The 15,881-nt window shown below is 51.8% G+C and overlaps 1 protein-coding gene across 2 annotated transcripts; it reads right to left on the reverse strand.

The window, feature by feature from the left end:
- Positions 1 to 965: 965 nt before the first annotated feature.
- LOC123077693 (vegetative cell wall protein gp1) lies at positions 966 to 2,519 on the reverse strand. Of its 2 annotated transcripts, none has more exons than XR_006436782.1 (2): positions 1,488 to 2,516; positions 966 to 1,423 (listed from the first exon to the last, which is right to left on the reverse strand). XR_006436782.1 is itself a non-coding variant. In XM_044499987.1 (2 exons), the coding sequence occupies exon 1, from the start codon at positions 2,444 to 2,446 to the stop codon at positions 1,718 to 1,720; it is 729 nt and encodes a 242-aa protein (XP_044355922.1). In that variant the 5' UTR covers positions 2,447 to 2,519; the 3' UTR covers positions 966 to 1,423; positions 1,670 to 1,717. The 2 variants fall into 2 exon arrangements, 1 of the variants encoding a protein (XP_044355922.1); XM_044499987.1 differs by having other exon boundaries at positions 1,670 to 2,519.
- Positions 2,520 to 15,881: the final 13,362 nt, after the last annotated feature.

Consider the following 15,881-nt stretch of genomic DNA (forward strand, 5'->3'; position numbering starts at 1 on the left):
CCGTAACACTACCCAAAGTGAACGTCATGAGTTCTTGTTGTCTTTTTTCATACTTATTAATTTTTTACGCGCGTTGACCAAGCGAGTGGACCTTTCACCGGACAGAAGAACACACTGCTTCAAACGGAAAACCGCACTGCAGGAGGCAGTCAAGTGAACTTCATGATTTCTTTTTGTCGGACATAAATTTTCTCGCACAAGTTTTTGTTGTCTTTTTTTCAACTTTTTTTTTGAACGAGAGTGGACCACAACACTTCCGAAAGTAAACCGTAACACTACCCAAAGTGAACCTCATGAGTTCTTGTTGTCTTTTTTTCATACTTATTAATTTTTTACACGCGTTAACCAAGCGAGTGGACCTTTCATCGAAAGAACGCACCGCTTCAAACGGAAAACCTCACTGCAGCAAAGACAAGTTCAAGTGAACCGCAACACAATCGAAAAACGAACCACATTATTCACCAAGTGAATCATGGAGAAGTTAAGTGAGCTTCAGAGCCACATCTATCTAATATAAGATATAGTGAGCTGCAAGATATAGTGAGCTGCGTCGCTTCCTTTTTGCAATGAAAAAGTAAACTACACTTCATTTCTTCCTTATTAAATGTAGTGAACCACAAGACTCCTCGAAGTGGGCTGCATCCATCATTTTTTTCTCTTGAAAAGTAACCCATTTTTTAATGCTTTTTGAAATGAACTTCTCAACAAATATTTTTTACACAAAATACATCATACCCCAATCAGATACATTCGATAGACACACAAAAAACCCACAAATAACAGACTGCACTGCATGCCCATTTTGCTCTGAGCTGCACGCCGCACATGAGGGATCAACTGCACTGCAATCACGCGGCCGGTGAACCACATGATGTGGACCGGCAAACTGCACGACACGTTGGGGGAGAGCTCACCAACACACGAGCCGCGAAATATGAAAAAGCAACAAGTGAAACCACTGAGTATGGCACAACGAACAACACTACTTCTTCAATAATTACAAAAAAGAGACCTTGGAAATTTTACATAGCAAGCATCAAACAAAATAAAGAAAAGTCGGACTCGGTGAACAACAGAGACCACACGGACATGCATGCACCTCCTCAAACTGCATCATGGTATGGCTGGTTGCCGAACTGCAACAGGCTCCCACCCAACCTGCACACATCGCCTGACTGCACTGCACATCCACACACACACGACTGCTTCAAGCACACACCAGCTTGCCACAAGCAAGCTATTTTCACTAGCTGATAGAAAGCCCAACGCCAAAGATGTGTTGATATGGCATACTGAAACGGGGTGCACTGCACCATGACCAGAGTGCACCACTGCTCCCACCGGAGTGCACTGCCGCCCCCGAACTCCTCCCATGGGAGCTGCTCACCCCCCTGATGTGGGCTGCAAGCTGCAACAAAGTGGTCTGCAGCAGAGAGCAATCGGTTCAGAGGAAAAAACTAACACTTGGTCATGGGCAGGAGGCAAACCTGCAGTTAGTAGCAGAAGCAATGATGCCACAGCGCCACCTACAGCTGTGCTCCCGTAGCTACTACGACCACTGCCGATGGAGGCCCTCGACGGGAGACCCAAGCACCTGGAAGGTGGCTGCAACGCAGCGGTTGTGCACTGCACGCGCATGTGGGTGGAAGTTGGATGGTGTGGCACTCACCGCCGGCCGCCACGGAAGTGTTGTCCGTCAAGTAGCCATAGGAAGCAGTCAGCCGCCGCACACGTTGCCGTGGTTGGTGGAGGACGCTGGAAAACATGGGATGTCTTCTCCCCTCGATCTAGCTCTCTGCCGCGAGGACGATGGACCGGGGCTGGATCCGCCCGCCAACTCCAGGCTGCGCGTGATGGTGGGCACCGGCTGGAGGTTGACTGGATCCGGGTGCGGCGGCGCAGCAGGGGAAGGGGCGCGACGGCGCAGCAGGATCCTCCCTGGATCCAGCAAGGAAGATGGCCGGAGACACGAGGCTCGGCTGGATCCGTGGGTGCCAGGCTCGGCCCGATTCGAGGGCGCAAGGATCCGTCGGGACGGTGGGGTTGGGGGGGCTCCATCACGCCGGTGGTCTCTGGGGTCGACGGGATCCGTCGGGGGCGGTGGTGTAACTGGTGCGGCGGCGCGCGGCGGGAGGGAGGCGGCGAGGAGGGAAGTGGCGCCGCGCGGGAGCGGGGCGGCCCGGCGGTGCGGGAGGGGGCTGGCGCGGCGGCGCGAGGAGGAAAGCGGCGTGGCGCAGGAGGGGGGGAGCCCGGCGCCGCGGGATGGGGCGGCGTAGTGGAGAAGGGAGGCGGCGCCAACTGAGAAGGTGGGCAGGGTATGCGCCGCGCCGGAGAAGGTGGGTAGGGAGGTGGGGCGTGGCACGGGGAGGGAGGTGGTGGTGGGCGGCATCACCGGATAAGGTGGGGCAGGTAGGGGCGCGCCGCATCGGAGGGAGGTGCGGCACATCGCTGGGAGGGAGGTGGCTGGCTGGGGTCGTGTAGAGAGTGGGAGGACAAGGTGGGGTGTGGGTTTATTTTTTGTCCGGTGCAGTTCGCTTCGTTTGTTTGGTTAGTTTCTAGCTGCGGGTCAGCTCGATGATGTTAGGAGAATAAGGTCTAAGGGGGTGTTATCGTGATAAATCCATATATACAAAATGGACGTATTACATCATTTTTTTCTCTTTAAGGGAAAACTAACGCATGCTCAAGAGGTAGCATCCTGCTGCCTGTAGGAGATTTGCTCGATCCGGAGGGCTAAAAGAAGAAAGATCGATTCGTTAATATATATATATTGCATTATGGGCTGTTATTACACGTTATGTCACAATACTTATGACTTTTCTCTCTTATTTTACAAGGTTTACATGAAGAGGGAGATTGTCGGCAGCTGGAATTCTGGACTGGAAAAGGAGCAAATATTAGAGACCTATTCTTCACAGCTCCAAAAGTCCTGAAACTTCACGAAAATTATTTTTGGAGTTAATAAAAAATACTGGCGAAAGAATCCATCAGAGGGGGCCCACACCCTGGCCACGAGGGTGGGGGCGCGCCCCTGCCTCATGGGCCCCCTGGCAGGCCTTCGGTGCCCATCTTCTGCTATATGAAGTCTGTCGTCCGAGAAAAAATCATAAGCTAGCTTTTGGGAAGAAACTCCGCCACCACGAGGCGGAACCAATCTAGGGCTCCGGCAGAGCTGTTCTGCCGGGGAAACTTCCCTCCGGGAGGGGGAAATCATCGCTATCGTCATCACCAACGATCCTCTCATCGGGAGGGGGCCAATCTCCATCAATATCTTCACCAGCACCATCTCCTCTCAAACCCTAGTTCATCTATTGTATCCAATCTTTGTCCCAAAGCCTCAGATTGGTACCTGTGGGTTGCTAGTAGTGTTGATTACTCCTTGTAGTTGATGCTAGTTGGTTTATTTGGTGGAAGATCATATGTTCAGATCCATTATGCATATTAATACCCCTCTGATTATGAACATGAATATGATTTGTGAGTAGTTACGTTTGTTCCTGAGGACATGGGAGAAGTCTTGCTATAAGTAGTCATGTGAATTTGGTATTCGTTCAATATTTTGATGAGATGTATGTTGTCTTTCCTCTAGTGGTGTTATGGGAACGTCGACTACATGACATGTTACGCCCCCGATTTGACCATACACTCATAATGCACACAAATGTGTACAATCAAGATCAGCGACTCACGGGAAGATATCACAACACAACTCTAAAACATAAACAAGTCATACAAGCATCATAATACAAGCCAGGGGCCTCGAGGGCTCGAATACAAGTGCTCGATCACAGACGAGTCAGCGGAAGCAACAACATCTGAGTACAGACATAAGTTAAACAAGTTTGCCTTAAGAAGGCTAGCACAAACTGGGATACAGATCGAACGAGGCGCAGGCCTCCTGCCTGGGATCCTCCTAACTACTCCTGGTCGTCGTCAGCGGGCTGCACGTAGTAGTAGGCACCTCCAGTGTCGTAGGTGTCGTCGTCGACGGTGGCGTCTGGCTCCTGGACTCCAGCATCTGGTTGCGACAACCAGATAGAAAGGAAAGGGGGAAAAGAGGGAGAGAAGCAACCGTGAGTACTCATCCAAAGTACTCGCAAGCAAGGAGCTACACTACATATGCATGGGTATATGTGTAAAGGGGCATATCAGTGGACTGAACTGCAGAATGCCAGAATAAGAGGGGGATAGCTAGTCCTGTCGAAGACTACGCTTCTGGCCATCTCCATCTTGCAGCATGTAGAAGAGAGTAGATTGAAGTCCTCCAAGTAGCATCGCATAGCATAATCCTACCCGGCGATCCCCTCCTCGTCGCCCTGTTAGAGAGCGATCACCGGGTTGTATCTGGCACTTGGAAGGGTGTATTTTATTCAGTATCCAGTTCTAGTTGTCATAAGGTCAAGGTACAACTCCGGGTCGTCCTTTTACCGAGGGACACGGCTATTCGAATAGATAAACTTCCCTGCAGGGGTGCACCACATAACCCAACACGCTCGATCCCATTTGGCCGGACACACTTTTCTGGGTCATGCCCGGCCTCGTAAGATCAACGCGTCGCAGCCCCACCTAAGCACAACAGAGAGGTCAGCACGCCGGTCTAACCCTATGCGCGCAGGGGTCTGGGCCCATCGCCCTATGCACACCTGCACGTTGCGTACGCGGCCGGAAGCAGACCTAGCCTAGTGGCGTTCCAGTCCAATCCGGCGCGCGCCACTCAGTCGCTGACGTCACGAAGGCTTCGGCTGATACCACGACGCCGGGATACCCATAACTACTCCCGCGTAGATGGTTAGTGCGTATAGACCAAATGGCCAGACTCAGATCAAATACCAAGAACTCGTTAAGCGTGTTATGTCGAAGTAACCGCGGACTCCGTCCAGGGCCAGGCCCACCTCTCACCTAGGTGGTCTCAACCTGCCCTGTCGCTCCGCCACAAAGATCCACTTGCGGGTACTCCTACGAGCCGACCCGACTTTAGTCACCACATGTGTCATGTATAGAGTATATAAGTATATACCCGTGATCACCGCCCAGGTGATCACGGCCCGATAGTATAGCATAGCCGACGGACAAGAATGTAGGGCCACTGATGGAAAACTAGCATCCTATACTAAGCATGTAGGATTGCAGGTAAAGGTAACAACAGTAGAAGCAAGGGCAGGCTATGCATCAGTATAGGATTAACGGAAAGCAGTAACATGCTACACTACTCTAATGCAAGCAGTATAGAGAAGAATAGGCGATATCTGGTGATCAAGGGGGGGGGCTTGCCTGGTTGCTCTGGCAAGTAGGAGGGGTCGTCAACTCCGTAGTCGAACTGGTCAGCAGCAGCGTCGGTCTCGTAGTCTACCGGAGAGAAGACGGGGGAAGAAACAGTAAATACAATGCAAACATAAGCATGACGATGCGTGACATGAAAATGAGCAGTGCTAGGTGTGTCCTAACGCGGCAGTAGGTGGTACCGGCGAAGGGGGGAAACATCCGGGAAAGTATTCCCGATGTTTCGCGTTTTCGGACAGATGAAACGGAGGGGGAAAGTTGCGAGTTCGATAGGTTAGGGATGTGTGGTGGACGAACGGGCTGCGTATCCGGATTCGTCTCGTCGTTCTGAGCAACTTTCATGTACAAAGTATTTTCATCTGAGCAATGGTTTATTTTATATTGATTTTAAAAGAATTTATTAATTTCTGAAATTTATTTAATTATTTAATATATACATTATCCGAAACAGTGTTGCGAGGACATCAGCATGACATCATGCTGACGTCAGCAGTCATCTGACACATGGGTCCCACATGTCGTAGACTGATTAGGATAATTAGGGTTAACTAATTAATTAAATTAGATTAATCTAAACAGGGTTAATTAACTAATTAATTAATTATTTTTCTTTAATTTTAAATTTTTAATTTCTTTATTTTTATTAATTTCTTTTTTCTTCTTTTTTTATTAAAATGTTCTGGGGGGTGGACCCCGGCTGTCATTGGGCCAGGGCCCTAACGGGTCGAGCGTGCAACGGGGCGGGCGAACCCGAGAGGGAAAAGGGCGAAGCGGGCGGGGCGCCCGAACAGGGCTCTGGCCGTGGCGGGGCGCTGGCCCCGGCCGCGTGCTGGCTGGCCGGCGGCCATGGCAGGGCGGCCGTAGCCGGCCCGAGTGGGGGCAGCGAGGTGAGGGGCGGGGCCAGAAGCGGCGCAGGGCGAGTGCCGCGGCGGAGCGGGACGGCAAGTGCGGCGGCGGCCTCGGCACGCAGTGCGTGGCCACGGGGAGCAGGGGGTAGGGCGGAGCTGGCCGCGGCGCGATGGAGGCGAACGGCGCCGGCGGGGGCGTCGGGCGGGCGCTCGCCCGCAGAGGGTGCGGCGAGGCGAGGCCGGTGGCCAGGGCGGCCGCGGTGGCCGACGGCGCTGCGGCGATAGGGCGGCAGGGAGGCGGGGGGGAGCAGCACCAGGGGCGCGGGGCGCGCGAGCGGCGTGCGCGGGCGGAGCAGTGCGGGGCGGGCAGAGGGGAAAGGAGGAATGGGAGGCGCTCGCGCGAAGACGAGCGCGGCGGCGGGGCTCACAATGCCGGTAGGGGAGTGGCAGCGGGGCCCGAGGTGGAAGATGGGGACGACAGGCGACGTGGGAGCTGGCCGGTGGGGAGGAGGAAGCAGGCCGGCGGAGGAGCCCGGCGTGGCGACGTCCAACGGCGAGGCGGCGTGGTCCCCTGGCGGCGACGGGCGACGGCGTCGGTGGCCTCCTCCTCTCGATCCCGATCCAATCGGGGGAGAGGGGGGAGGAGATATTTTCGTGGGGGGAGTGGGGGTGTCGGTGGAGCGGGTGGGGGTGGTGAGTGGTTAAGGGGAGAGTGGGAGTGGGCCGGCCGGTGGTGGCCTGGTGGGTTGGCCCAGGGGTTTCCTCCTTCTCTTTTTTTTCTGTTTGTTTTCTCTTTTGTATTTTCTTTCTTTTATTTATTTTCTTTTCTGCTTTATTTCAATTTAAATTATTTAGTCATTTTATAAAAACATGTTTCCTTTACTATAATTACCCTTGTAATATTCGGCACCCACCGAACATTTTTGTTTCAATTTTGAAAAACTTTTATTGTTGATATTAATTTGAATTTGAATTTTGAAACGGTTTGACCTAACGGTAGGTTAGCAACAGTAACTGTGGTGATGTGGCACCATTAGCGTGGGATTACTGTAGCTTGATTATCCGGGCGTTACAAAACTCCTCCACTACAAGAAATCTCGTCCCGAGATTTAGGAGGTAGAAGGAAACAGTGCGGGGTATTCTTCGCGCAGACGATCCTCTCGTTCCCAAGTGGCTTCATCTTCAGAATGGTGCGACCACTGGACTTTGAGGAACTTGATCGCCTTCTGACGTGTGCGGCGTTTAGCTTGGTCGAGAATGCGGACCGGATGCTCCTTATAGGAGAGGTCCTGCTGCAATTCGAGCACTTCATGATCCACTGCTCGGATTGGGTCCTTGAAGCAACGGCGGAGCTGTGACACATGGAACACATCGTGAACCTGAGAAAGGTTCGGCGGAAGCTCCAGTTGGTATGCCACTTTTCCACGCCTTTCGAGAATAGTGAATGGGCCAATATATCGAGGAACTAGTTTGCCCTTGATTCCAAAGCGGTGAGCACCCTTCATTGGTGTGACTCGAAGATAAGCCTTTTCGCCAGGTTGATAGACCATGTCTTTATGATGACGGTCATACTGACTCTTCTGACGTGACTGAGCAGTCTTGAGATTCTCACGAATAATGCGGACTTGTTCTTCGGCATGTTGGATAATATCCGGACCGAAGAGTGGACGTTCCCCAGTTTCTGACCAGTTCAGAGGGGTTCGGCACTTTCGTCCATATAACACTTCGAAGGGGGCCATCTTCAGACTAGCTTGATAGCTATTATTATAAGAGAACTCAGCATACGGGAGAGATTCCTCCCATTTCTTGCCGAAGGAAATAACACAAGCTCGAAGCATGTCTTCGAGAACTTGGTTGACGCGTTCAACTTGCCCTTGCGACTGAGGATGAAACGCAGTACTGAATGACAGATGAGTTCCCATGGCTTCTTGGAAACTTGCCCAGAATCTTGAAGTGAATAAGCTGCCACGGTCTGAACTGATAACCAATGGAATACCGTGGAGTGAAACAATCCTGGACATATAGAGCGTTGCCAGCTGACTAGCAGTGATCGTTTCTTTGACCGCCAGGAAATGTGCAACTTTGGAAAGCCGGTCAATGACGACAAGAATAGCATCATTACCTTTCTGTGATTTGGGAAATCCAGTGACGAAGTCCATCTCAACATGGTCCCATTTCCATTCAGGAATAGAGATAGGTTGCAGAGTTCCAGCAGGCCTTTGATGTTCTGCTTTGATACGACGGCAAACGTCACACTCAGCAACATAACGAGCAATGTCTTGCTTCATATTAGACCACCAGAATCTCTGACGGATGTCTTGGTACATCTTTGTACTACCAGGATGGATACATAGAGGCGTATCATGAGCTTCTTTCATAACTTCCTGAGTCATATCCAGGTTTTTCTCTGCACATGGCACCACTAGGCGGCCCTTGAAGTATAAAGTGCCATCTTCAGCAATAGTGAAGAATGAGGGCTTTCCTTCTGCGAGGTAGCGCTTAATCTTGTGGGCTTCAGAGTCATACTTCTGTAGCCTTTTGATGCTGTCCACGAGATCTGGTTTAGCAACTAGGGTATTGAGGGAACCCTGGGTAACAACGTGGAGGTTCATCTTGCCAAACTCCTTAGGAGGGGGAGCGAGTGCACCCGGAGGAACAACATGGAGGTTCAGCTTCCTGAATTCTTCAACAAGCGAGGGCTGAACTTTGTGAACCTGGAGGTGTTTGCAGTAAGACTTGCGGCTCAAGGCATCAGCCATTACATTAGCCTTGCCTGGCGTATAGGAAATACCCAAGTCAAAGTCTGCAACAAGCTCCATCCATCTCTGCTGACGGAGGTTCAGGTCTGGCTGAGTAAACAGATACTTCAGACTTTGGTGGTCAGTGAAGATCTCGCAACGATTACCGAGAAGGTAATGTCGCCACTGCTTCAGCGCATGAATGACAGCAGCAAGTTCGAGGTCGTGAACTGGGTAGTTCTCTTCGTGAGGGCGCAATTGCCGAGAGGCATAAGCAATCACTTTGCGGTCTTGCATTAGGACACAGCCTAATCCTTGACGGGAAGCGTCGCAGTAAATGACGAAGTCCTTCTTAGTATCAGGTGGAGCTAGAACTGGGGCAGAAGTCAACTTGTCTTTGAGTGCCTGGAAACTTTCCTGACATTTGTCTGTCCATTGGAACTTGACGCCCTTATGCAACAGGTTAGTCAGAGGCCTGGCAATCTTGGAGAAGTTCTCGACGAATCGACGGCAATAGCTGGCGAGACCGAGAAAACTTCTGACTTGCTTAACGTTCTTGGGAGGAGTCCAATCAAGGATAGCCTGGACTCGTTCAGGGTTGACGGAAATACCATCCTTAGAGATGACATGCCCAAGATAGGTTACTTCGGGTAGCCAGAATTCACATTTGGAGAACTTGGCATATAGTTGATGCTTTTGTAGCTTTTCCAGCACAAGTCGAAGATGTTCAGCATGTTCTTCTTCGTTTTTGGAAAATACCAGGATGTCATCCAGATAAACCACGACGAACTTGTCGAGGTAATCCATGAATATATAGTTCATCAGACGAGAGAAGGTTGGTTAAACCAAAGGACATGACGGTGTACTTGTATGAACCATATCGAGTCACGAAGGCGGTCTTTGGGATATCCTCTTCACGAACACGGATCTGGTGGTAACCCAACCTCAAGTCGAGCTTAGAGAACACTGACGAACCCGCCAGTTGATCATACAGATCATTGATCCGAGGAAGAGGGTATTTATTCTGAATGGTAGCTTGGTTTATAGGACGGTAGTCTTGAACTAATCGGTTTGTCCCATCCTTCTTTTTGACAAAGAGAGAAGGTGCTCCCCAAGGAGAGCAACTTGGGCGAATGAATCCTTTGCGAAGAGAATTGTCGATTTCCTCCTTAAGCTCAAGGAGTTCATGCGGCGGCATTTTGTAGGGCCGCTTGGCTATAGGAGTGGTGCCTGGTTTCAAGTCGATGATGAATTCGACAGCTCTAGCAGGGGGAATCCCTGGAAGTTCTTCAGGGAAGACGTCGAGGAATTCACGCACGACGGGAATGTTTTCAATGCCCTCGAGTGGTGCAGCGTTCAATGCATTCAATGCATAGAGCCTGGCCTCGGCATTTTGCACCAGATGAGCTTGGTAAGCAACTATTTCATCTGAAGGGTGAAGTAGATGAACGATCTTAGTGGCGCAAACTATAGAAGCAGTATGCGCTTTCAACCAATCCATCCCCAAAATGAGGTCGATGTTAGACGACTTCAGGATAATGGGAGAGGCATAGAATTCCAGCCCTTCGATTTCCACGGGGACATCGATGCCAACCAGGGAGGTTTGACACTGTCCCACGGGGGTTTTGACCAATACCGAGGTGTTCATCTCCTCACATTTAACGTCGTGCTTGTATGCAAAATCTTCTGACATGAATGAATGCGATGCACCTGTATCAAATAAAACGGATGCTGGTACTGAATTTACGAGGAGTGTACCCATCACAGTAGCAGGCTGGTCTTGAGCTTCGTTGAGATCAACGTGGTTGGCATGAGCACGACCATAAGACTTAGCATTGTTGTTGCGGGGCTGGTTGTTACCACGGCCAGTTGTTGGAAGGGCCAGTTGATTCTGGTTCTGGTTGCATTCTCTAGCACGGTGTCCTGGTTGACCACACCTGAAGCACAAGACATTATTGGGAGTGGGAACAGGAGCTTGTGACGGTGGAGCTGGAAGTCTTGACTGCCTAGATGGTGGTGGAGGCAGACGAGGTGCAGCATAGGTCTGCCTTGGGGCAGATGCATTTGGACGGTACATGCTGTTCGGGATCCATATCTTACGCTTCTATGAGGGCGGGCCCGAAGATGAGCCCGTGTCACGGTTGCGCCTGTGAGAGCTCTGGTATTCCTGCAGACCAGTTTCGACATTGATGGCCTTGTTCACCAGGTGGCGAAATCAGCAAAGTCATGCACTAGAAGTGCGAGCTTGATGTCAGCTTGAAGGCCATCACGGAACTTCTCCTGTCTGCGTGCATCAGTTGCAATGTCCTCTTCAGCATAGCGAGACAAGTCCATAAACTCCCGCTGATAAGCTTCAACAGTCTTGTTGCCTTGGGTGAGGTTGCGGAACTCACGCTTCTTCCGGTCCATGACCCCCTGAGGAATGAAGCGGGCACGGAAAGCTGCTTGGAAGTCTGGCCAGGTGATGATTGTTCCAGCTGGCAGAGTACGCCTGTGGTTGTCCCACCATTGAGCTGCGGGTCCCTTCAGAAAGAAGGAAGCAAAGTTGACATAGCTGGCAGGGGCTACATTGGCAGACTCCATCTCATAGGTGATGTCACGGAGCCAGTCATCAGCATCCAGAGGCTGAGTTGAGCTGCGGTACACAGTTAGGTTCAGGCGCATGAAATCCTGCAGAGTTACTGGGGTTGGTTGCTGGTCCATATTGGGGCGAGGGAACTGAGCCATCATATTTTCCATGAATTGGCGGTTCAGTTCAAACTGTTGGATCATACCAGCCATGTACTCAGGTGGTGGTGGGGCATTGCCACCACTACCACGACCACTTGGTCTAACCATCCTGCTAATATATAACAGGGGTAGTTCAGCATGGAGAAATTTGCAAAGACAAGAATCATTCATGATGAAACATGCATAATGAAAGGAGCACGATAGCTACTACATAGTAGTCGGCATAACTTACAAAAGGGGTCATGCATAGGGTTTCAGTACACAGAGTTCAGTACATAGACTAAAACAACATAGGCGGCACACAGGCTCGCGGCGAATGCATCTAACACTACAAGCAAGCCTACATCAGTCCCAAGAGGTACTGTGGAGGTAATCGTAGCCCGACAGCTGGTAGTGAGGCAACGGATAGCCCTCCACGTCAGCAGACTGGGGGCCGCGGATACTCAGGTGTAGAGCTCGACGCTCAGGTGGCAGAAGAGGACCAAGTGCGGGAGAGTAGCCTCCCACCTCTGGCCAACCGACACCGTGGGGCATCACGGTCCTGGCTGGGTAGATCGCAGTACGCGGTAGCTGTCCAGATCGGACAAAGGGGTGCAGCAGCGTCAGAGCACGGTAAAGGTGCTGACGGGTGGTGTACATCTCGTGGCGAAGAGCTCGGTTAGCTCGATCCAGCCCATCAGCATGCAGAACCAGGTTCTGATGGTAGAAGGGCTCTCGGGTGACAGTGGAGTAGGCAGCAGTATAGTATCCCTCCGCACCAACATCAGATGCGATAGCAATGTGCCTGAAAGGGGAGGTGTCCAACTCCCGATACTCTCCACGAAGACGTGTCAGAGCAGCATAGGCAGCATCGTGGACAGCCATATCGATGGTCACACCAACACCATGAGCGGTGTGCAGCACAGTAGTGGAGTCATACTCCCGCGAGTAGAGGTGGACGATGGCACGGTACTGCTCCTGGTTAAAGTCCTGGTACTCCTCGTAGACGGTGTACTCAGGGTGCCAGCGATAACCCAGATAGGTCATCATCTCAGCTAGCACAGCAGGTGATCCCGAGGCACCAATGGCCGTCGTGTGGCGCACGACCTGCCTCGTGGGTTCCATCTGAAAGCAAAGACGTTTCAAAGGAGTCAAATGACAGTGTGTGAATTGTTCAAAATACTATTCTAAGAAACAACTATGGCTTATCCAACTTTGGGGTGAATGCGGTCACGGGATCCTAGTGTTAGAGTTAGTAAATTCGTTTAACCCGAGTAGAAGAGAGTTCAGAGTCCCAGAGTAAAGGTCGAGGAGTAAAAGATCCTAGTACCACCCAATGGCGACGTGGGCCCGTAAGACACACAGCCATGTTAGTAAAAGTTTTGTAATGTCTAGACTCGACTTCGGCCAAGGAGTGTGGAAAGGGGGATTCCTACAGGCAGTCGGCTCTGATACCAACTTGTGACGCCCCCGATTTGACCGTACACTAATCATGCACGCAAATGTGTACGATCAAGATCAGGGACTCACGGGAAGATATCACAACACAACTCTAAAACATAAATAAGTCATACAAGCATCATAATACAAGCCAGGGGCCTCGAGGGCTCGAATACAAGTGCTCGATCACAGACGAGTCAGCGGAAGCAACAATATCTGAGTACAGACATAAGTTAAACAAGTTTGCCTTAAGAAGGCTAGCACAAACTGGGATACAGATCGAACGAGGCGCAGGCCTCCTGCCTGGGATCCTCCTAACTACTCCTGGTCGTCGTCAGCGGGCTGCACGTAGTAGTAGGCACCTCCAGTGTCGTAGGAGTCGTCGTCGACGGTGGCGTCTGGCTCCTGGACTCCAGCATCTGGTTGCGACAACCAGGTAGAAAGGAAAGGGGGAAAAGAGGGAGAGAAGCAACCGTGAGTACTCATCCAAAGTACTCGCAAGCAAGGAGCTACACTACATATGCATGGGTATATGTGTAAAGGGGCATATCAGTGGACTGAACTGCAGAATGCCAGAATAAGAGGGGGATAGCTAGTCCTGTCGAAGACTACGCTTCTGGCCATCTCCATCTTGCAGCATGTAGAAGAGAGTAGATTGAAGTCCTCCAAGTAGCATCGCATAGCATAATCCTACCCGGCGATCCCCTCCTCGTCGCCCTGTTAGAGAGCGATCACCGGGTTGTATCTGGCACTTGGAAGGGTGTATTTTATTCAGTATCCGGTTCTAGTTGTCATAAGGTCAAGGTACAACTCCGGGTCGTCCTTTTACCGAGGGACACGGCTATTCGAATAGATAAACTTCCCTGCAGGGGTGCACCACATAACCCAACACGCTCGATCCCATTTGGCCGGACACACTTTTCTGGGTCATGCCCGGCCTCGTAAGATCAACACGTCGCAGCCCCACCTAAGCACAACAGAGAGGTCAGCACGCCGGTCTAAACCCTATGCGCGCAGGGGTCTGGGCCCATCGCCCTATGCACACCTGCACGTTGCGTACGCGGCCGGAAGCAGACCTAGCCTAGTGGCGTTCCAGTCCAATCCGGCGCGCGCCACTCAGTCGCTGACGTCACGAAGGCTTCGGCTGATACCACGACGCCGGGATACCCATAACTACTCCCGCGTAGATGGTTAGTGCGTATAGACCAAATGGCCAGACTCAGATCAAATACCAAGAACTCGTTAAGCGTGTTATGTCGAAGTAACCGCGGACGCCGTCCAGGGCCAGGCCCACCTCTCACCTAGGCGGTCTCAACCTGCCCTGTCGCTCCGCCACAAAGATCCACTTGCGGGTACTCCTACGAGCCGACCCGACTTTAGTCACCACATGTGTCATGTATAGAGTATATAAGTATATACCCGTGATCACCGCCCAAGTGATCACGGCCCGATAGTATAGCACAGCAGACGGACAAGAATGTAGGGCCACTGATGGAAAACTAGCATCCTATACTAAGCATGTAGGATTGCAGGTAAAGGTAACAACAGTAGAAGCAAGGGCAGGCTATGCATCAGTATAGGATTAACGGAAAGCAGTAACATGCTACACTACTCTAATGCAAGCAGTATAGAGAAGAATAGGCGATATCTGGTGATCAAGGGGGGGGCTTGCCTGGTTGCTCTGGCAAGTAGGAGGGGTCGTCAACTCCGTAGTCGAACTGGTCAGCAGCAGCGTCGGTCTCGTAGTCTACCGGAGAGAAGAGGGGGGAAGAAACAGTAAATACAATGCAAACATAAGCATGACGATGCGTGACATGAAAATGAGCAGTGCTAGGTGTGTCCTAACGCGGCAGTAGGTGGTACCGGCGAAGGGGGAAACATCCGGGAAAGTATTCCCGATGTTTCGCGTTTTCGGACAGATGAAACGGAGGGGGAAAGTTGCGAGTTCGATAGGTTAGGGATGTGTGGTGGACGAACGGGCTGCGTATCCGGATTCGTCTCGTCGTTCTGAGCAACTTTCATGTACAAAGTATTTTCATCTGAGCAATGGTTTATTTTATATTGATTTTAAAAGAATTTATTAATTTCTGAAATTTATTTAATTATTTAATATATACATTATCCGAAACAGTGTTGCGAGGACATCAGCATGACATCATGCTGACGTCAGCAGTCATCTGACACGTGGGTCCCACATGTCGTAGACTGATTAGGATAATTAGGGTTAACTAATTAATTAACTATTAATTAAACTAATTAATTAAATTAGATTAATCTAAACAGGGTTAATTAACTAATTAATTAATTATTTTTATTTTCTTTATTTTTATTAATTTCTTTTTTCTTTTTTATTAAAATGTTCTGGGGGTGGACCCCGGCTGTCATTGGGCCAGGGCCCCTAATGGGTCGAGCGTGCAACGGGGCGGGCGAACCCGAGCGGGAAAAGGGCGAAGCGGGCGGGGCGCCCGAACGGGGCTCTGGCCGTGGCGGGGCGCTGGCCCCGGCCGCGTGCTGGCTGGCCGGCGGCCATGGCAGGGCGGCCGCAGCCGGCCCGAGTGGGGGCAGCGAGGTGAGGGGCGGGGCCAGAAGCGGCGCAGGGCGAGTGCCGCGGCGGAGCGGGACGGCAAGTGCGGCGGCGGCCTTGGCACGCAGTGCGTGGCCACGGGGAGCAGGGGGTAGGGCGGAGCTGGCCGCGGCGCGATGGAGGCGAACGGCGCCGGCAGGGGCGTCGGGCGGGCGCTCGCCCGCAGAGGGTGCGGCGAGGCGAGGCCGGTGGCCAGGGCGGCCGCGGTGGCCGACGGCGCTGCGGCGATAGGGCGGCAGGGAGGCGGGGGGAGCAGCACCAGGGGCGCGGGGGCGCGGCCGA

Source organism: Triticum aestivum, chromosome 3D (genome assembly GCF_018294505.1).
Source record: "Triticum aestivum cultivar Chinese Spring chromosome 3D, IWGSC CS RefSeq v2.1, whole genome shotgun sequence".
Classification (NCBI taxonomy): Eukaryota; Viridiplantae; Streptophyta; class Magnoliopsida; order Poales; family Poaceae; genus Triticum; species Triticum aestivum.